Raw genomic sequence first — 23,185 nt, forward strand, 5'->3', positions numbered from 1 at the left:
TAAAATGCCCTTGTGTTTTTGTTGCATTTCATATATTCTGCCACTGCGAACACATATAAACTATTTTATTGAATGTGCGTATTTTGATCGAATCAATCATTAACTTGTGTTATTTAGCAAAAACAATGACTTTCTCTGGGGTTCATTCAGCTTTGCTCACACTCTACAGTAAGTTCAAGTCCATGGAATTAAGTTCACACTGAAAGTAAACATATGAATGCTGAATCAAAATAGAATTGCTTTATTGCAAATTTATTTGAATGGGCAACTAAATGTGACTTGATTTCACTCACATTGTTTTTTATACAAACTTCCATTTGTCTATGGTAGGTCACAGTATTTTATGTAATGAGGTAAGCATTCACTCACCAACACAGGCTAGTGGAACCTTAGCTAGTCTTTCCTCTGACCTCAGGCAGAGCTCAGGGAGTAATGCATTGCTCTATGCTCTATGCCTATGGAGGCAATAGTTCTCTACTCGTAGATACAGAACTGTCACAATCTGCAATCTAATGAGTGATGGAAAAATTCAGCTGTGAAATTTGAAACAAATACGTCATCCATGTGTTTTCCCAGTTTTTGTTTATGTGTTGTTCAAAAGGTTCAAATTTTTAATTATATTTCTCTTTTCCTTTACTCTAAACATACCCCTCCCCATTCTTCCTCAAATTCATAGCCTCTTTTCTTCATCAGTTGTTATTGCATGTATACACATATTAGTGCGTAAATATATATTCCCCAGTATAACATGTTGGTGACCATTGCAGAAGCTTAGAATCAGAGCACACGTTGATTATGTCACTGTGAATTGAATCCACTGTGTGTTTCAAAGAGGTGATCGATGAATGGGGTCTTACCTTTCTCTTGGAGCACTAAAAAATTAACTCTGGGATCACAGATGATGCATTAGCTGTGTAATTGGTTGTAAGCATGCATTTAATCTCAGTTTCAGTTTCTTCGTTCTCCAAAGGTCAATAGTTCCTACCTGATTCGTGGATATGTGAGACTGGATGAACAGCACATAGGAAAAAAAGAACACCTCCCACACAGTAAATAGCCTATTAGTGTACCCTGTGATGTCACTGCATATAAATAAAATGCTGTTGCACCATAACCCTGCATTTAAAATGTGTGCGATTTGTTAATTTAATTTCTTGTATGGCTGTCGTGCTTGTGTGTATGTAAGTGTACTGTTTGCATGCCTCATGCCTATAGATGTCAGAAGGGGGAACACGAGCCTGTGAAACTGGAATTATGACTAGGTGTCAACTGTCCTGTGGGTACTAAGAACTGAGCCTCTGCAAGAGCAATTGATTTTACCTGCTTAGCCATCTCTCTTACCCCATAGAACACACTCTTAACCCAAGTATAGTTTTACCACTGTAACTTTGAGAGAACGGTTGTTTCCTGGGACATTGTATTTGCTCAATAAAAATGTGTGGCTTTCTGTCCCTTCACACTGTCGGCAATAATCGGAATCATCTTTCTTTCTTTGAAAGCATATAGAATGAGAATATAAGAATATGTATTAAATAATGACTATTGCATTCCTGTAAAGTGTCTCTTCAGCTATCTATTTTACCATTTTTAGTGATCACTCCTCTAGCAAGTAATGTATTTCCACAATGTAGGTACGAAACTACTTGAGATACTGAATTATTTTAAACCCCCCTTAAAGATAATGAATTAAATGGATTAACATAAAGACTTTCAAAGGTTTGTTTTGCTTTTGTTGGCTTTGTAAGATGATGTCTCTCTATGTACCCCAGCTGGTTTGAGTGTCTGTTGATAGCATCTCAGTCTTTTGAATGATGAGATTAAAGGCATACATCACCATACCTAGTTGTAATTAACTGTTTAAACTCATGCCTCCCTCCCTCTCTCTCTCGCTCTCTCTCTCTCTCTCTCTCTCTCTCTCTCTCTTCTCTCTCTCTCTCTCTCTCTCTCTCTCTCTCTCTCTCTCTCTCACACACACACACACACACACACACTTGGTTTTGATTCGTCCCATTCATTTCTGACTCTTCTACGCAGTTATCAAATTGGGGCTGGGAGGACAAGCTAGTTCTAGTAAACAAAAAGGGATTGTTAAACTAAGCAATGCAGTTTTCCTTGTTTTGTTTCTTTTCCATGTCCTCCTTTCCTGGCTGTGTTCTGTGATGCAGAGCTTCTTGGCAGTGTAAAACCAAGAAGACCACAGGACACTGACCTGCTCTGCTCATGGTGGGAAGGAAAAGGTCCTGCCTACCAACTTGTTTCTGGCGAGTTTGCACTGATACCTTTTACAGGCTAAACAGTATTCTTTCTACTTATTTTCCTATAACTTTTGTTCCTCTTTTGGATGTTGAATTTTTGTCAACTGCTTTTTCTTTTTTCAATTTGTGAGACTGTAGATGTTACTTTAATTTATTGTATTATAAATTATAATTTCCTTAAAAAAATTAGACAACTCTACATTCCGGGGAGAAAACCACATTTCTGCTTGCAAACTAATTAAAAAAAATCATCTATTCCAATTTTCTGGGTGTTTATAATATTTCTTTGTAACTTCACTAATTAAGACAAGTGAAGTTACATTTTACTTTGTTGGAAAGTTTTTTTTTTGAATAATATAATAAATGTGACATATTTCCTGGGCTTGAATTATTTTAGTTATCTAATCTTAAGCTATTCAATGATTTTTAGTTTTGTTTTATAAGTAGTTCAGACACTTCATCCCAATTTTTAATTCAGCATAAATTTGCTCATAATTTTCCTATGTGATATTTTAATATGAAGAAACAGATGGAATGATTTATTATATTCCATATATTATAATTCATGTCTTCTCTTTATTTTGTATATTTATTATCTCGGGTGTTAATTTTAAATAATTTCTGTTTCTATGGACTAGATTTTATTACCCTTTATCCTAGAATGTCTATTGTACTTCAATTTCATTTTGCATATTATTTAATTTTACATTGTATGCCTTTGATCTGTAGAATTTCAATCTGAGCATTTTTTCTCCCATATTTAGTTAGTGGACTGTTTCATTATATAAAACATAGTTTATAATTTCTGTTTTAATTGCCTTACGGCTAAAGTCAACATGGGTGTCAGTTCAGATAAAGTTTCATCTCACTGGGGGTTTGTTGTTTGACTCATTTTCTTGTAATAATCCCTCACTGTTTCTTTGCATTAAAAAAGTTATCCAGTGCAGTCAAGTTGAAAGAAAAAAAAATAGCTTTTATGAGCCAGCTGGTTTACTGGAATGATTTTGACATCACAATTTTATCTAATAACAATGAGTTTAGATCTCATCAAGCTCTGCTGAGTCAATTTCCAACCTGCCCACAAATTACTGAACTGTCATTTATTGCTCTTTCTGCTGTAATGTGAGCTACTCAGGCACATATCTCTCATGCCCTTACTCACATTTTTGTTTCTCTTGCTGGACCTCTTCTGACTCCTTATGACGCCTTTTTGATTTTGAAAACATATTGTCTGTTCATCACTGTCTGTGCTAGCGTGGTCAGTGCCTGCACGCTTCACTTTCTTTCTCCTTGTAAGTGATGTTCCCCAAGATGTGATACCTAGATGCCCAAGAAGATGCCAGGATATCAGAACAAGAATGAAATTGTGAAAAAATGGATAGCTGGATACTGATGGGGAATGTAAGGCATTTAAAATACTTCTCTCTGATTGTGATTCACCGTGCAGCCCTCATTTAACCCCTGATGCCATAAATGTGGGTACCAATTCCTTATCCTTCATCAAAGTGCAGTTGTAAAGATGTATTTGTTTTGTTCATGATGAGATGCACTTGGACTGCTTGGAAGTGAGCAGTTCCTGTGAAGGAGGTTTTATTAGTACCCTGTCTATGATATTTAGCTAAAAAAAAAAATAGCTATCTAGTTCTACGTTTATGTGTGTATGAACATACATACATACATGTAGCTGGTTCTGTTTGGCTTCACCTTAGTAACATACACTAAATCCTCCGCCTGTCTCTTCATGGTGTGGTCACTCAATTTTATATTACTTTGGACATTCCATTGTCTACTTATACCAGGGTTCCCATTCCCCATAGATGAATTCTTAGTTGTTAAGAAGTTTTAGTGTTCATGAATAAAGGCACTTTCAAACATCCTTGTGCAGGTTAATGTGTGACCATAAATCTTTGACTCCCTTCATGGGTGAAAAAAGGCATAATTTCTCCACTATACGGGTAGAATGTGTTCAGTTCTGTAACACACCATCAAATTGTAATGCAAAGTGGCTGTGCTGTTTCAAATACTCACCAGGAACAGAAATTTCCTGTTGTTCTATGGTCTTGTATTATAAGACTTTTAGATTTTCCAAATTTTAATAGGAATACTCTCTCATATTATTGCATCTGTTTGCAGCTGCCTCCAAGTACATGTTGTCAAACATCTTTTCAGAGGTTTATTTCCCACTTGTATATCTTCTTTGCTGAATCTCCATATCCAACCTTCTTCACATTTCCTAACTGCTTACTATTTTCTCTTTGGTTTTTAAGCATTATTTGTTTCTACAACAAAACAGTCTTCTATCAGATATGCTTTTATAAATTTTGCCACTCTATGCCCTTTCTTCTCACTCTTTTGAAGTCATGATGGATTCTTTCCTTTAGCCTGCATTAATTTTCAGCTGCTCATAATGACCAAATCACTGCTTACATTAATAACTAGGATGCATGTAAGTTCTTTTGTTGAGTTTAGTCAGAACTTGATAATTCATCTAATATGAAAAAAGATGTTTATTTTCTATCTAGAAATAACATATATTGGAATATATTGAAAATTTGCTAGATTCCTCAAACTGACTACCTTACAAAAATCTTAGAGGAATAACAAGAATGATTTTGTGATAGCTAGTTCTTTGCCTTCAGAGATATAACTTTAACTATAAAACATGAATAACTTAAAAATATAAGATGTAGTAATATATTGTATAATATATACATACATATACATACATGCATGCATATATACTGTCCCACTGAGTCTATTTATGTGTAGTAGTGGGGCCATCCACTGGAGTGTGGCCAACCTACCAATGCCCTCTACTCCAAAGAAAATTATTTTCTCTCCTCAGGAAGCCATCGTCTGCCAAGGTCCTCGGGTATGAGTTGGGTCTCATGAACTAGTTCCCTTCCAAGTTGAAATTTCGAGTGTCTAGCCCTTGCAACGCTTTTTGGTTGATACCCACAACTAATGTCAGTTCATTCCCGCTGTAGCTGTGTGCCACATGGATAGGATAGTTTCTCACAGTACTCGTTAATCACAAAGATGGGAAGCAAAAGTTCACTAACCCAAACCATCAAGGCCAAATTAGTTAAAGCAAGCAATTCATTTAAGCAAGCTTTTGTATTTGTGTGCAGGGACTGCCTCCCCCTAAGCATGGGATCTGAGGAGAACAAGGCTTGTGTAGCTCAAAGGTAGGAGGATTCCAAATGGGTGGTTGGGAGGGCAATGCAGGCAGGGTTACAGGAGCAATGCAGAAACATAAGTTAGTCATAGAGACACCCTGAAACAAAGACATGATTGCAAACAAAACAACAAGATAGTTATAACAAGGCATTCATAATCTTTTGAAACATAGGTAGTGTTGCAAGATGATCATAACTTCTTGAAACAAAGACATGGTTGTCATTTCCTGGAACAGGCAGTACAGAACCATTTGTTGTTGAGGTTACAAGTGGGATGTAGTCCAATCCTTGAGAAACAGATTTAATCATAGACAGGAATGAGTCTACTTTGTCTTTCCTGTAAGATGTCTTTTAAGCCTAAAATGGATGCAGGCAGATTCGTCATATTCTCCCCAAACTTTGGCTCTCAGATCCTTTCTTCCCACCTCTTCTAGGATGATCCCTGAGGCTTGCAGCTGAGGAGAGTCTTACGAATGTCCCATTTAGACAGATCACTCACAGTCACTAATTTTCAGCTCATTGACTAATTAGGAGTCTCTGAATTAGCTGTTGCCTACCAGAAAAAAAAATCTTCTCTGACCAAAGTTGAGAGCCTCACAGATCCATGGGTATAAACCTATTATTTATAAAGAAGTTTGCTGGTGTGGCCATTTAGCAAAACAGTATGTTTAGCTCTGCATCCTACCCCAGGGCCTATCACCTCCCAGCCATAGGATTTTACCTCTTTAACCATATCAGACAGAAACTTTCTCCTGTGGAGCGGGCTTCTAATGCAAGTAGATTGGTTGATTAGCCAAAGACATTTATGTTATAAATACCTATACTTTTTGAAACTGAGTTGTAAAGTTCAAAACATCAAAATTTCAGGCATTAAGGAAAATTCCATTTAGAAATCCCCTTGTCTACAAAAGGCCTGAAGATGTAGGGCTATTGATAACAGTCACCCACATCAACCCTCTTTATGAACAGAATTTTTACACATTTTTCTCAGAGTTTGCTTTCTACCATGACTTTTCATTTAAGAAGCTTTTGGGATCATTAGATTGTTATTGTAAAAAGTGTTTTTAAAGAGCTTGCCTTATAAGTAAAAGTTAGCATAATATGTTATATTAATGACTATTTTTATTTAAAATTCAGTAGCGTTCCCATGCCATATGCTTGACAACTTGCCAAGAAAAAATTAAATAAATAACATTCTCATTTATTCTTTGAGAATTTCATACATTTTATCATATTTACCCCCTCCAGTAGGATTATCTCCCAGTCTCCTTCCCCATTCCCACCTCTCTCTCTGCTCAAACAGTTCAGTCTTGTGTTGATAACTACGCCTGTGGGTGGGAGCCTGCCTTAAAATGTGGGCCCTACACCGTGTCACTCCACTGAAGAATGCTGACCTCTCTCTTCCTGCAGCAATAAATTATGTCCTTAGCTGGGAAAGGGACTTTATGCCAGCCTCTCCTCCCCCATGCTTGAATTTTGTCTGAATTTGCTAGGACACTTGAATGAACAAGTACATAGTCATTTTGACTTTATTTTGATAATGGAACTTGGAATTGTAGCAGCTCGAGTCTGAGATCTGTGCTGATATGGATATTTCTTAAGGATCCTGAATCTATCTCAAGATAGTAGCTCTTTGGCAAGACTAGCAGTTAAAAAGCTCATAGCTAATATTTGAGTTCCTTGTTGGTTTCACAGATCTTTACAGGTGGACCACACATGTCAGTAGCCAGTGTTTTATAAAGAAAATAAAGAGGAAATGAGCTATTCTTATAATCCTATGTAATATATTCATTCAATCTGTTTTGTTATGATCACAAGTAGTCATGATTTTTTGCATAGTTAATATAATAAGGTTTGATAACAGGAATAGAAAAGTAAAAGACATTGGAAACAGAAGTTGTCATCAATAGCAACTAAAGGCTCCGAGTGAAAAGACATTTTGAATTCCTGATGCTGTTTTCTCTCATGAGTACTATTATAAAGGTTTCATATGAACTTTATACAGAATCGTTCATTGGGCAGCTTCTTAATAAATCTTAATTTACTCCTCATTGACTGCATTTTGCTAATGGACTGTTTGATTTCTAGTTTGAGCTGAGTGAAACTCACTCTGCACTGACTCAGTGAAGCTACCTAAACTTTTGTTTTATTAAATAATCTCAACTAGTATTTTTTTTTAAGTTCCCTAACCATTCCAGCCCAGTCCTAAGTGTGATATTGGCTCAGAGCCCACATTTCCCCTTTTTTAGGTTTACTATTGTAACACGGGATGGCCATTAACTCATGATCTTCTGCCTTGGCTTCCAAGATAGGAGAATTTCAGGCATGTGTCACTACATCCAATTTCACTTTCTTGTTTATTACTGTATTTGTAGAAGCTGCTATTTCTCCAGTTCTCGTTGTTATGATCCAAAGGATTAAAATCCACATTTCCTCCTTTTGCTTACATTCATGGACATATATATATATATATATATATATATATATATATATATATATATTTATCTTTATGTGTGTGCTGCTACCACAACAGCCTGCAGGTGACAGTGCTCTCCTTCCTTCATGTACAATTCCAGGATCACTCAGGTGGTCAGACTTGGCAGCAAGTGCTGTTATCCACGCAGGTATCTCCTCAGCCCATGGCCACAGTTTTAAATGTGTGGCACCAGTGCCTGCTGAGTCTTAATGGAGAGGATTTGGCAGGAAAATAGTCCCTGACTGAACCCCCAGGTTGCCTATTAACACCTGCCATTACCTGCCATCTAAATGTAAGTTAAATAATCTTCCCAATTTGTATTTTGGCAAGATGCCACCAGAGCAGATGGACAAGTCTGTATGTAACTGGAAATTGTGCGCATACATTTAATGTGCGGACTGTGCGCATTATTCCTTTCCGAGAGCATCCGAGCATCCTTCTGCTCTCAGCATCTTTTGTGTGTACTGTTTACACCATATGCCAGCACAGTGGGAGGGCCCTATCCGACAGGCAAAAGGGAACACTCATATATTTCATGGAAACTGTTTCATAGAGTCAATTTATCTCATTCAGGGAAAGGAACATATGAAAGTATTGTGAGTACATGTTATTTCAAGTAATATATTTCCAAAACCAATTTTTGTATTTAAAAAAAAAAAGGCAAAACAATGTAGAAATGGCAGAAAACAATAGAAGTGTATTACTTTGTACCACAACACCCTTAAGCTATTAGAAGTCCACATTCTTTTTCTCAGATCCCATCACAATCGTGCAAAAAGCAACTTGTCCGCTGCCATTACAGTTCTTCCGTACTAATGAAAGTGTTCTAGTCCCTGTCTCTCAACAGTTCTCATGTTCGCCAGCCCTCTGAGTCTTTCCGAGTCTCCAGTTATGTGATGCATTACACAATTTGTAATTTTTTTCTTTAAATCCTCAGTATTGCATTTTTCAATTATTGGTAGTAAGTCTAATATTCAACCTATCCATAGCCGTTTTAAAGTAGGAGAATGCCAGTCTCACTAATTCAATCACAGCATAGGGTGTGGTGAATGGAGTAGCTCCCACCAGTATTAATACAAATGAGTTTGCCAATGCTCCCAGCTCTGTGCTTTTTAGGAACTTGCTTTTGTCAGAATTCTGCATTTCCACTTGAGACCTCAAAAAAGTGAATGCTAAAAGTGGATTAAACATGGAGGGATTTTGTTAAAGAACGTGCTCTTGTGACAAAATCAAAATCGTTATGGGAAATAAGGTGAGCTCTTCCATATAAACCTAGGAAGAGAAGTGGGAGTTCTGAATTTCTCTGATGTGCTGAAGTAAAATAAATAGATATGTAAGTTCAACAATCCCATAAAGGAGTCTTTAAAATACAGGAATCCAGTGTCTCCTCTGGAGCAGACATATTTGAGCATCAGGAGCTGAGACAAGCCCTTGGTAACATAGCCTTGAGGATGTAGTATTTCAAGAGGTAGCAACTGCAGTTCATGGTCAGTTACACTTGCAATGACTTGTCTCCATTCTCATGCTCACCGTAAACCTGCAATGTGATTAATCTCTTAAAGGGACCATTCCCAGCTAAGCCCATGAGGAATTTGGTTTGCATATTGTCAGTAGTGACCTTATTTCCATGAAGAATTATTCTTCAGTGACAAATATTCATATAACCAAGATCACCAATCTTTCCTGCTTAATAGAATTTTCCAGAGCAGCAAATTAGCAGTGCCACTGAGTTAGTAATCTCACACACGAGAGAGACAGAGAGAGAGAGAGAGAGAGAGAGAGAGAGAGAGAGAGAGAGAGAGAGAGAGATTCAACAAATGTTTCAAACTATTATGCCTAGGAATTGTTTCAGATATATTGAGCCTCTGAGATGGCACCTGACCCAAGAAATAAATTATAACATGTAGGTCCAAGAACTCTCATCCAGATATGTGGAGAATGTCTAGTTAAGCTTGCCTCTGAAGCACAACTCTCTCATCCTATGCTGACAAATTATCACTGTTCTTGGAACACTTAGACCAGATCAACACAAGATCCTTGATGGTTTGGATTACCAGTTTATTTTTTGTTTTCATCCTGAGGAAAAAAAAAAAGTAGATTCCTGAGATTTGCAGGTGATGTTTCTGGTCTCCACCAGTTTGATAACTCAGAGAGCTCTGAATGGCTTTTCCTGTATCTTACTTAGAAAGGACAGCATCAGGGGCAGAGTGACTACAATGTCTCCTCATGTTCTCCTGGTTTCCAAAAAGCTGAGCCAGACTTCCCCACCTTGTGACATAAGAGTTTCCAAGGCCAAAAGCTCAAGTTCTAGTACACAAGCACTTTCCAATAACTTTGGTTACATTCTGTACTTAGCTGAAAGGTTCATGCTGCCAATGCCAGGTCAAGGTTACTACAACTTTCAAAGGCATGGATCCAGGAAGTGCTGAACAAACTGGGAGCTGTTGTATTATATCTGTCTGCTACAGAACAATGCCAGTCTACACTTTTTTAACCCATAAGAACACAGAATAAATATGGATCTCCATCAGAGAAGAAGCTTCAGATACAACATCATATTCAGTAATATTACATATGAAAATGATGGGACTCATGTTTCAGTTTGACAGTGGGCTGATTGATCCCAACAGCAGTCACAATATTCTGTATTCCTGATCCTAGTAAAATAATAGACATGTTTGTTTTTTATCTCCAGTTTAGTTGGGGCATGAATATGAAATTTTGGAGGTAGGAATTGAATAATATATGACTTGTTAGAAACTATAGTTTTCACTGTAGAGCTCTGCTGTCGGCTGGGATAAACCCACCATCACTATAATCAGGTGCTGAAGAGGATAAACATGAATGTGACACGTTGCAAATAAGAAAATAAGTACTTTGGCATGACTGGCCTTTTGGTTGTAATCAAATCAGTTTCTGGAGAATGAGGTAAAGGTGTGCATTAAGAATCCCCCAGACCTTGCACAGCAGGAGTGAATCTCTGACACTACAGGATCTTTAATTCAATTGACGTAACACACACATTCCTTTTTATACTGAGCTAAATGAACATCATTGACTGATGCACTGGACTTTTGTTTCTAGGGTGGCCTCACATCTCATGTTTGTGGGCTCCACCTCTGTCAAAGTTTTCAGTTTTAAGACAGACTCATCCCCAGTGTTAGGCAACAGCATAGGTAGATATCACATAAATATGTCCTAGAGAAAAAAGATCATGTTGGAAATTTGGCAAAAATAACCAGCTATTACATTTTATATTGTTCCATAAGGGGTGTGTATGTGTGTCAGTCTCTCTGTGTCTCTGTGTTATCTTTGTCTCTGAGTGTTCACATGTCGGTACATGTATTAGAAGAGGAAATAATTAAAACTAGCACTTTTTATTAAAGGCTAACTCCACTTTTAATGACTCAGACCTACTTTTTAGTTCTTTATAAATGACCAACGGATACACATGCTGAAGGATAATAACAGGCGCCTCACTCAGTCTCTGGCTGTGATGTGACATTTGATTTATGCTGCGGCTCCCACGTTCTGTGGATAAGATGCATAAGGAAGTTCCTTGGTTTGAAAATGTTGCAGGCTGGGTTATTTGGTAGATTCCACAGCTTTCTGTGACCAAAGCAGAGTCTGATGGTGCACTTTATTGTAATGAATTTAAGTCAGTCTCAGCTGATCTTGGTCTTGGGAATGTTCCATTTTGGATTGTGACTTGGGAACTGTTTGAATAGCATGCACTCATAATCTACACATATTCACCCAAGTGCAGTCTATTCCCCATAATATTGATGTTGAACGCTGTAGTTGAGGTATTTTCCATGTACTGCTGATCCCATGCTGCCACCTCCCCTCTTCAGATAAAGCCCAAAATAATAGTTAAGAGTGTCATGAAGAGTAATTCTTTGTGAGAAAAGTATCTTCATTTTCTCTATACAATAAGAGGTTTGAAGAGTTTTATACCTTCCTAAATCTCACTTCAGGGGTTTTGTACATGCATAATGTTCAAGGCAACAGACAAAGCTGTTCTGTTCTGTTTGTTTAGTTACACACTAGCCAAGATTGATCTAGAATTCAGGATGGTCTCAGGCAGTCCCTGAACTCTCTGGAAACATCCATTCCTACCTCAGGCTCTTGAGTACAAGGTACTGGGTCAGAGCTGTGAGGTAAGGCATGGAGTTAGACTCAGCTATGGCCACACAACATTGTTGCCTTCTCTTATTTTCTTCTATTTTGAAATTCTGGCACCAGAATTTGTGGTCTCTCACATGCTAGACAAATGTTCCATCATTGAACTGTATCCTCAGCCTTTTTCTAATTGTTTGTGGTGTGTGTTTTGTGGCTAAGAACCCAAAGTCTTATAGTAACTCATTGTTTTTTGTTTTGTTCTTCTAGGACTACAATGATGAAATTCGCCAGGAACAACTCAGGGAGTTGTCTTACTTAAATGGCTCAGAAGAATCTGGCCGTGGCCGAGGTCTTAGAGGCAGAGGAATCAGAATAACTCCCATAGCTCCTTCAAGGTACCTGAGTTCTCGCTCTTAGTGGATTGCCAGCAAATGGTCACTGCAGGACTGTGCTGTTCTGCTCTGTGTCATGATTCCAAACAGAATTAAACAATCACATCAACACACACCATAATAAGACAGTAAGACAGGATACTTAAATAGCATTAAAAAATAACAGCCTTATCAAGATCCATATCATAGTAAATCGGTAATAATAGATGGTCAGAGAGCACCTAAGCAATTACACACATTAATTCGTCACATTTTTTTTGAGCTTGAGATAACCACTTTTGTAAGTGAGGAATTGAGGAACAAAAGTTGGATAGGCCAAGTGTAGTAGCCCATGTCTTTAATCCCAGAATTTAAGAGACTGAGAAAAGTGGGTCTCTGTGAGTTCAACACCAGCCTGATTGTCATGATGAGTTCTAGGCCAGCCATGGAACTGGTTTTAAACACAAAAACAGCAGCAAAAGTTGGGGAGACTATTAAAATGTTAACCTAAAATGGTGGATATATTCTGACTCCAGAATTCATAATTGTGAGCCCTTAACAGCTGTCCTTAAATAATGAGGTGGCAGTTTGCCCTGTCCCCAGGTTTAGGGCACAGAGCTTACATAGTCCTTTGCTTTTGTACAACCAGAAAGTCGTCACATGATGGGAAACTATGTATTTTACCCATGCCTTATATAGTTCTTGAAAGGATATAGCATTGTCAAGTTGATAGACATGCATTAGATATATCTCCATCGCTTAAGAAAAGCCAGAGCTCACTTTAGCCTGACAACAAGCTTGGTTATATGAAGGTCATGCACATATTTGGCTTTGCAAGATCATTGATGATAATGAAAACATTTTGATTTCATAGAGTTCTGAATTTTTTTTGTTGTTGTTGTTAACTGAAAACATTAGTTTACAAAGAGGCAAAGATTCATGCATGATATAGAACTCAGGCAAATTTTACTGAACATATTTTCCATAGGCAGAATAGAGACATCAAAAACCAAGGCATAGACAGAAGTCTGGGGTCATAGGGTCAAATCCCTTCCAAGGATGCTGTAGCTACTACTCTATCTTGGGCTTCCTTTTGCCATGCTTCAAGCTCAACAGCTTTGCCTGCCTTGCTGTCCCGAATTTATTCTGGTAACCCTGCACTCTGTGCATCCTTATACCAGAGGCCTTAAAGCAGTCTTCCCAGTCATGGCCTGGAACTTGAACAAAGAATAATAATAACCCTTTTTCTATTTAAAAGTTACTTCTCTCTCTTCCTCCCCCCTTCCCTGCATCCCTCACTCACAGGCTGTGTAATCCATTCACTACTTCTCTATTTCTCTGACTCTTATATTTGTAAAGGACATACCCTAAAATAGTATCTCATCTGTCATAATAAAAGTATCTTTAGATATGCTAAATTATTCTGTAACTTTAATTAATGTCCCACACATTTCAATCATTAAAAATACACTATTGGATTCACATTTACCCTATTAAGACCTCGCTCATTTATCAGAAAGAAATTAAGGATTCCCACTCAGCATGTATGTGGGTCAATGTAGACATTCTGGGAAATTAAATCTATCTAAAGGAAAAGACTTAAAACTTTTGCCAAAGCTTTTTTTCATATTTCATTCTAAAAACTAAAAACCAAATACTGTAATACTTGGACAGGTTATTTCCTTATGGATGCTTGTTGATCTGATGCAACATTTTATAAAACTTGCATTTCTAGGTGATTTTCTTGGATTCTGAAATGGCATCCTTGCGAGTCATCTTAAATAGGTTAATCCTAGGCTCTGTACAATAAAACCTCACCACATTTGTTGTTCAGACATGTCACTTAATAGTTTTAGCAGTTTATCAGGTGTATCTTAACTACATATTTGGCAGAGCAAAGAAATCCACACGTTTCTTCTGTATTCTTTCAGAGTTTAAATACCTAAAATAATATGCCTATCTTGTTGTGAAATCTTTAAAACAAATAGTAATAGATTTTGTCTATTATTAACATAGGGAGTCAGGTTCTTGAAGGAAACTTATGGGAGAAAGCTTTATTTTGGCTCAGAGTATTTGCAACATTTGAATGGGCTTTAACTTTGGTAACTCTTTCTTAATTGATTAAATAATGAAACACTTATCATTGAAGGCAGATTTTGAATGAACTTGTGGACCACACTAATAACTACCATAGAACTAATAGAGTTAAAAAAGAGGTATAGCCATACCTATTTTTTCAGAAAGAATCTCAGAAATTGCTGTGATAATGAGAATGAGAGCAATTGTCTGGATTCCGGGGAAAGGAGTGGCAAAGGAGACCGAGTCAAGACCAGGGAAACAATGAAGACAAACCTATGGCCCAAGGGTGGCAGAAATGAGCAGCAGGTGAAATACAGAGAGACCAAGCAGAGAGAAGAGTAAAAGTCCAAAGAAGCATCTTCCAGATAATAGTTTGGAGAAGTCTTAAACATAACTCAGGAGGCCCGGGGTCATGGAAAGTGTAACAGGAAACTGGTAGGTTTGTGGGCTTGGTGGGCTCAGCCAAGTGTCTTCCCAGAGTGCCGAAAATAAGAACTGAAGAGATGACATTTGGTTCCGAAATGAGCATGACGTGAAGATTACATGCAGAAAGTGCTCTTTGAAGAAGCCAGAAACTTAAAGAATAGTGCACTGGGGATTTAGCCCCGGACAGCATCCTAAAAATAGATGATGCATGTTTTAGATTGAATGGGAGAAGGCAATGGTGTTAATATTGCCAGGAAGTGACAGAGCATATAAATGAGAATCAGACAGACTCTGGATGAAGTTTTGCTAAGTCTGGGTCTAAGATCAGTTGAAGAAAAAATGTAGTGAAAAACCAGAATCAATATAAGCATGACATAATTGCAGAGCAGAGGCATTATATAGATTTAGAAATCTGGATACCACTCGCTAGGAATAATTATATTCAAGGTCTAGGTAATTAAAATCTTTACCTACCATTATTCATTGATAATAGCCAACACGTGTAGTTGATTATCAACACATGGACATTTTGATAGTAATAAAATGCTAAACTGAACAGGAATTATTAGACTAGCTGTTAAATCTGAGAGTATGTTACTGGTGAGGCACAGGCACCTGGTGGTTGTATTAGGCGCTTGTCTCGGTGTTATGAGCAAATACTAAATAAGAAACAACTTAAAGGAGGGAAGGTGGGCTCATTTTGGGTCACAGATTGAAGAGGACACAGTCCATCATATTCGGGAAGGCACTGTGGAAGATGGCCCATTGTAAATGGGAACCTATGGCTGGAAGAGTATTGTTCCTCATGTCTCAGCAGAGCTGAAAGCAAAGAGCAGATGGCATCAGGCTATAAACCTCAAGGCCTGTCCACAAATACCTAATTTCTCTGCCAATGCTCCCTGTCCTACAGATTCTACAACCTCCTGAAGCATCACAGAGAGCTAGAAACCAAGTGTTCACACATTTCACACCTAAACAACACCTAAGAAACCCAGGGAAGCTGAGTTCCACTTCACAGATACCTTCATGAAATGACATTAGTTTGGCTTCCCAGCTGCTGGACTTGAGGCTGGCACTGAAGTTTTGGGTCCCTAATGTCCTCTGCTCTAGGCTACTGTCTTGTATCCTCTCAGTGAATAAGCTGGGTAAGCCAAGAATTCCCTCCCAACACTCACTTTCTTCCAGGACCAAAGAGCCAGTTGATGGCTACTCAGAGCCAACAATGTTACCTGCACCTCCATGTGATGGCACACACAGCTGAACACCATGCTTGTTGAATATCCCATAGATACAGTTTTCCTCAAAGCTTTAGCATTGCTGCTGATAGTGGTGCTTTCTAGGGGTCAACATTCAGGCACAATAAAAAAAAAAAAAAAAAAAAAAGTGAAATAGCCATGTATTTGCCCAAGGATTTCAGATAAACATCCTTTCTGAGGTTTCATTAAAAAAAAAAAAAAAAAAAAAAAAAAAATGGCTGCATCCTTTGATTCCCACGCTTTTGTTCAGATCGCTCAGCACTAATTCAGCAGCCCTGGAGTTACCATGTGAAAATATGTCAGTGACCTCACCGTCTCAGGGGGTGACGGCATGCTGATAAATCACTGATATGAAACTTAAGCTGCTGTAACTGCACAGTGGCATCACTCCAGTTAGAATGTCACATTTTATTAAGATGATTATTTTTAAAAAATATGACCACACTGGAGATCACTGTATCACTGTCAATAACCCCCAGGATGGAGATAGTCTACACACACACACACACACACACTTGGTCTCACAGGTAGCCAGGGTGCCACATCTCAGACAATACTCTGGTTTGTCCTTTTGAAGTTTGGAATACAATAATAAGTATAGACCGGTTTTCTTTTTCATTTATCCATTTTTAAGTGATATAATAAAAAAATATCAAAATATGTTGCATGATTTTCACGAGAAGTAAGTCATAACATTTTAGGAAATGTATTTTAGTGTGACTCAAAACACTTTACATATTATATACTATCCATCAGAAAGAGGCCTGCTTGTGCGAAGGCTTCCTGAGCATTTAATTTCTTGTCTTTGTTTCCCTTCATCTGCATGTCACTGCTTTCCCCTAGGGGCCGTGGGGGCGCGATTCCTCCACCACCACCACCTGGACGAGGTGTCCTCACCCCTAGGGGGACCACTGTGACCCGTGGAGCTCTTCCAGTGCCACCAATAGCAAGAGGTGTCCCTACACCTCGTGCCCGGGGGACAGCGGCAGTACCAGGATACAGAGCACCCCCACCTCCAGCCCCTGAGGCTTATGAAGAATACGTAAGTACCCCCCAAGAAATCTGTAATTAGAGAGCTAAATTTACTGGCTCAGAAGGAAAACTCCATTCCACCAAAGTAGAAGGTAATGTTAGCTGCAGCACACAAATGTCTTGCAGGGGGCTGATGGGAGATGTCATTCTGTAAATATGTTTCTCTTATTGGTTAATGAATAAAGCACTGTTGGCCAATTGGAAAGCAAGATAGGTGGGCTTAGGATTCCAGAAGTAGGAAGGAGGAGATTCAAGATGGAGGACGGGGAGAAGAACGCCAGCCCCTCTCTCCGGTAAGAAAAGACCACGTGCAAGTACTTAGATTAATAGAAATGGGTTAATAATTAAGACAGAGTTGCTGATAAGAAACAAGTAACTGGCCAACAGCATTTATTTTTATTACATTATTTGGGGCTGGCGTGGTGGTGGGGCCAGACCGGCAAGGGAAAAACCTACTCCTTACAGAGGGCCTACATTGGATTCCCTGAACCCATATAACAGTTTATAAGCCTCTGTAATTTTGCTTTCATGGGGCTGTGATGTTCTCTTATGGCCTCCGAGGGCACCAAGACATGCATGTGGTATGTATACGTACATGCGAACAAACATTCACACACATAAAATAAGGATAAATAAATATATTTCAAAATACATTACAAAAATAATTTGTGTCTTTAATCTCCCTAGGATGGTGACTCTGTAATCTAAGCATTTATTTCATTCTCCCAACAAATACTCTCTTCTTAAATGCCTTCTGCAAATCATTGCTCTTAAGTTCATACCCTTCAGTAATAATTGCTATCATGGGCTGGGCACTAAAATCATATAGATCCTTATACACTGGCTAATTACTAGTCAAAACTTGATCCCCAAATATAGTGATTATGGTTGATAGGTTCCACTCAAGAAGATACTAATGCTTAGTGTTTGGTATGCTTTAAACATGATGTTATTGTTTTAACATAAAACACTGGAAAAGGTCTTAAGGACGTGGAGAATGATAAACTCAACTTCTGTCCTCTATATGTTCGTGCAAAAATGAGATAATCCACACATACATGTACATACCACACACACTCATATACACCCATACACACACATTGAAAAACACTAAAATGAAAGGGAAAAGTTTCCTTGCCATTAATTAAAAACTTCTGTGGTATATGTAGCACTTTGGAAGAGAAGAAACTGGGCTGACAGAATTGTGGTTTTTCGTGTATGTTTGCATTGTTGGTGCAGCAAGCATTGAGGACGAGATAAGAAAGAACTGCAAGAGCATAAGAGGAAATAAACACAACATTCTGAATGGGGAAGACCCAGAAAGGCGTGGTCTTCAGGAAGATTAAAACAGCAAAATCATGTTACTGTCTCACGCCTTTGCCTACTGGACCTCGGTTATTTTAAGTTATTTTCTGAGATCATGGGAACAGATGTATGAATGGACACGATCAACAGCAATTTCATAAGGCTGGCATTTTACTGGAGGTCTTAAGAAAGAAACATGCGTCAGTAAGTGAAGGAGGGTGGGGTAAAGAAGGCTCAGAGCGGCAGAGATGAGGTGGTCAGTTCTGTAGGATGGTCTGTTAGGGAAAGTCTCGTGAATTTGTGGACAGTGACTAACTTGGAGAAGCACTGTCTAAACTAAAGGGCTGACTTATAAACAGCATCCCAAGTAGGATACCCAGCAATTGTATTTATTATAAAGTTGAATCTTTTCATGATGGTGGGGGATCAGTAAGATGGGAGCTGGAACAGAATGTGTGAGGAAAAGTAGTAAATACATTCTCAGAGGACAGACTAATTCATGGTGCCAAGTAGAAGATTTTTGAGGAGACAATAATATGCTCAGATTAGATTAGTTTTTATACCACTGGTTCTTTGTAGTTCATGGACACCAAACCGTGACTACTGAGATATATTGAAAAGAAAAAAAAAAAATACCATGCAGAAGTGCTGTGACTCACTATAGCCTTCCTTGACAACATGGATGGCTTGGAGAGGAGAGAGGCTGGTGCAAATTCCCTGGGAGAGGGATCTTTTCGAATTTGCTCATGAGATAGGTGTGGCTGGGCACACTAAGGGGTCATTATCCTTTTTGTTTGTTTTTGTGAAATTTTTATGAAATGAAATGTTGGGGCTAATAGTGGGAATAGGCGTTAGAATGAGGAGACTGGGGGTGGGTGGGGTAAGGCAAGAGTTCAGTTTGGGATGGAGCTGAGGGAAGGCCTTCTGCCCACAGGAACCATGGCATTACTGCCCAGATGCAGTGTGCACTGTGAGGACAAATATTCCTAAACACTTATAGGCACCAGTAACTGCTTATAACACTGTAAGTATTGATTAAAAGCTAACCATAATATAAAATGACATTGTGTGTTTTTCTTAATGTCTTTCTACTATGGATTTATTTAATTCACAGTTGTTTATGTTTTCTTGAAACTAATCAGGCACTATTGATTTTAAATAGCTAGTAAACATTTGACCTTATGTTATTAGAATATAAACTTGGCATTGTGGGAATGTTCTGTGTGGAAGTTCCATAATGAAGTGTATGTCATCAGACCTTGAGGAATGCTTGGACCGAGCAGCTAGGAAACTGCAGGGAATATTTCATCCATCTCTTCTTGCCTTCTTGCCTTCCTTTTAACTTCTCTTTTCTATCCTCTGCTGCACTCCATGGCATTTGTTTAAAATGTATATAACAGTTAACATTATCCAAGGTGCCATGCAAAGAACACTTCCAAATAACGACAGAACATTGTCAGGTGATAACCCTTCGGTTATTGAGAATATATACCGTTTGAAGTTTATCAGCTTTTTTATTGACTTTCACCTAATAAATATTAATACAGTTGTATTACATGTATGACATGTACCTATTTGTTTGATCTTTGGTTCTTGAGTCCAAAGTTTCCATTTCTCTGTACAGATACTTAAGCTACGTGCTAAATTGTCCATTTCATAAAGTTAATACTCCATAATGCACAAAGCATTCATTTTTAGTAATATCTGCTCACCATTTTTGCTAAGTCCAGACATAACTATGGTTCTTAGCACTCAAAAAAACTTCACATAAACATTTTGCTGGCTAGTTTATGTCAACTTGACTCAAGATAGAGTCATTTGGGATGGTAGCGAAATCAATTAAGAAAATGCACCCATCCCCACCCAGAATGACCTGTGTTTTCTATGGAGAAACACTGGTTTTTAGAGGAGAGGAAGCAGACATCCCTGTATCTCTCCAACAACATAGCATGGAGAACAGGAAAGGCTGGGTACATAAAGGTTATTTTTTTTAAATCTCTTAAATCACAGGAAAACCAATTACTGACTATATTTTACAATTATTTTCTCTTAAAAAATAATTTAGTGGGTGCATACAAAATTTCAGATGCGTCTGCTGGACCGCGGCCGGCGGCGATCTCTAGGGTCTCTAACTGGACTACAGGTAGCGACCACTGCTTTCTGCTGAATTTTCAGATTCCTCTGTAAGAGGAAGGAAAAACAAAAGTTTAAGTGTCTCAGTAACAAAATAATAGCACCATGCTGCGCTGATAGTGAAAAATCTCAAAGGAGTTCTTAACTCTCAGATAAAATTTCACAGAAAAGGTTTCCTGTTATTATAAATCACAGTGTGAGTCAATTCCCTCTTCACAGGCTCTCCTGCTGAGCCTAAGCATTAAGTTTCTGGCCACACAGAATGTATGGAGGTAATCAAATCCATCCACGCCTGCAGCTGGCCTGTGAGACACCGCTTACAGTGATGGAGACCTCTGCTTAAGAACATAATTAGGCCATATATATACATATGTACACATGTATGTGTGTGCATGTAGATTTCGTGTGTGTGTGTGTGTGTGTGTGTGTGTGTGTGTGTGTGTGTGTATTTGGGTTTTCTTATTCCACCTTTAAATATTTGAAAGCTTCTTTTTTGTTAACGCCTTCTGATGGAATACATTCACAGTTTAGAGATCCATCATCATAACTGAGGAAAATTTTAAAAATTAAAAATTGAATTTTAACAAAAAAACTCACATACAATAAACTGGAATCACATCAGACCTGCCAGAGGCTAGAAGTGAAATGCCACCTTTGAAGGTGCAGCTGGCTCCAGTCATAGTCTGTTAAGTCACTCAGGCTGAGGCTGATGCTACCAGTGAGCTATTAATTTCAATGAGATAGTAGAGGCGGAGCCAGATGCTTAGGGCTGGCTGTGTACTGTCCTCTGTCTCTAGAAGCTCTGCCTTCTTTGTAACACAGTTGCTTCTCTCAGTGAAGAGCACAGCAGAATCCTACGTGGCGTTTGCTCACAGAGTCTGTATACCCGTGTTAGCAGACGGCCTATACTTCATCTCCATCCAGGCAGAGACTGGATGTTCAAGTCAATATTTAGCAAATTTTCCCTTCCCTTCATAAATACCTCCAGCTACAGAGAACTAGGTACCTCATGAAATCAAGTGATAGAAATACGGCCATCTACAGGGTTTGGAAAGCCTGGAAATCATACCAATCTGGGGAAACAAAGTTGGTCAGATAACCATGTGAACTATGGATTTGCTATGTGGGGCTCTTATCTTACTGCCTCATTTGTTACAACTCATTTTACCTTATCATTTCCCATTTACAAGCTTTCACATATCCCAAAAGCAGAAAATATTTTTCTCAAAAATTGACTTTCCAGTTCTTTGTAAACTGCTTTGTAGCAACAATAAGATTAACCTACTTATTATATTTTTTAGAAATCATATATATATATGGCACACACACTATGGCACATATGCACATTTTGTTAATATTAGGTACAGAATGGTATAAATTACACATGTAATTAATACTGCCTGTCTTAGGACTTCTACTGCTGTGAAAAGACACTGCGACCATGGCAACTCTTAATAAGGGAAAACATTAATTGGTGTGACTTGTGTATAGTTTAGGAGGTTCTGTCCATTATCATCACAGTAGGGCCCATGGCAGCATGCAGGCAGACATAGTGCTGGCTACACCTTGATCAAAAGACAACAGGAAGTAGACTGTGACACTAAGAGAGGCTTAAGCAAAAGACAGCTCAAAGCCCACCCCCACAGAGTCACATGTACTTCACCAAGGCCACATCTCCCAAAAGTACCACTCCCTAGGAGCTTCTGGGAGCCAATGGCATTCAAACCACCACGCTGCCCATGTTACCTTAAAAGTAATTGCCATCCCTGGGCATGGATGTTTTACAAAGCTTCTAAAATGGAGATTGCATACAGGAGAATCTTTGAGAACCAGGGGGAGGAGAATTGGCACGAACAGAGAAAACCCAGGAAAAAGTATCTTCATCTCAGATGTAGAGAACTTGGGAGAACAAGTTAGACAGAAAGTGACCTGCAGGTGTCTGAGAAGATAAACTAGGCCTTTGGAGAAAATCGGGATCTTTCCGTTATTTTGGGAGAATGGAAATGAGACTAGGAAAAGAAGATTTAGGGCTGCCTCCTGAGGTGTGGCCTGGACTTGTGAGATTAGGGAGGAATGTGGTAAACTGAGATGTATGTGGTCCTGGAAGGCTAGGGAGGGAGGCAGTAAGGTGAGATGTGGCCTGGACTATGGAGTTGGGGAGGGATGCCATCAACTGAGATGTACATGGTCCTGTAAATTTGGGGAGGGATACATGTGGTTAGCTGAGATGTGCATGATTGTGTGAGGCTAGAGAGGGATGAGGTTACCCTGAAATGTGCCCTGGTCTGTGAGGTTAGGATGATATGCAGTTAGCAAGGGCAATAGAAAGATAGATAAGGATGACCATATTGGACCGGAAAGGCAGCAGATGTTTGTGGGGTTGGGGGTGGGTGACAAAATTAAGTGGTTTTCACTCACCATGTAAAACTGTGTGAGGAAAGTCAGTTGGCGTGGCTGTTTGTGAGTGCATGCTGAGCAGAGCACTGTTTGCAGTTCATTCAGTTGGGCTGCCTGAGCTACTTTATTTGTGGGAGTTGGGTGTTGCTTTTGT

General features: G+C 38.7%; 1 protein-coding gene across 1 annotated transcript in view; it reads left to right on the forward strand.

Annotated features, from left to right (window-relative positions):
- Positions 1-23,185, forward strand: part of Khdrbs2 (KH RNA binding domain containing, signal transduction associated 2) — a 326,527-nt gene that overhangs the window by 187,552 nt on the left and 115,790 nt on the right. Inside the window, exons 5-6 of the mRNA XM_051204527.1 lie at positions 12,300-12,427; positions 17,008-17,206. Coding sequence (XP_051060484.1) covers positions 12,300-12,427; positions 17,008-17,206 — 327 coding nt within the window. The remainder of the gene's footprint in view (positions 1-12,299; positions 12,428-17,007; positions 17,207-23,185) is intronic.

This window comes from Phodopus roborovskii, unplaced genomic scaffold (genome assembly GCF_943737965.1).
Source record: "Phodopus roborovskii unplaced genomic scaffold, PHOROB, whole genome shotgun sequence".
Classification (NCBI taxonomy): domain Eukaryota; kingdom Metazoa; phylum Chordata; class Mammalia; order Rodentia; family Cricetidae; genus Phodopus; species Phodopus roborovskii.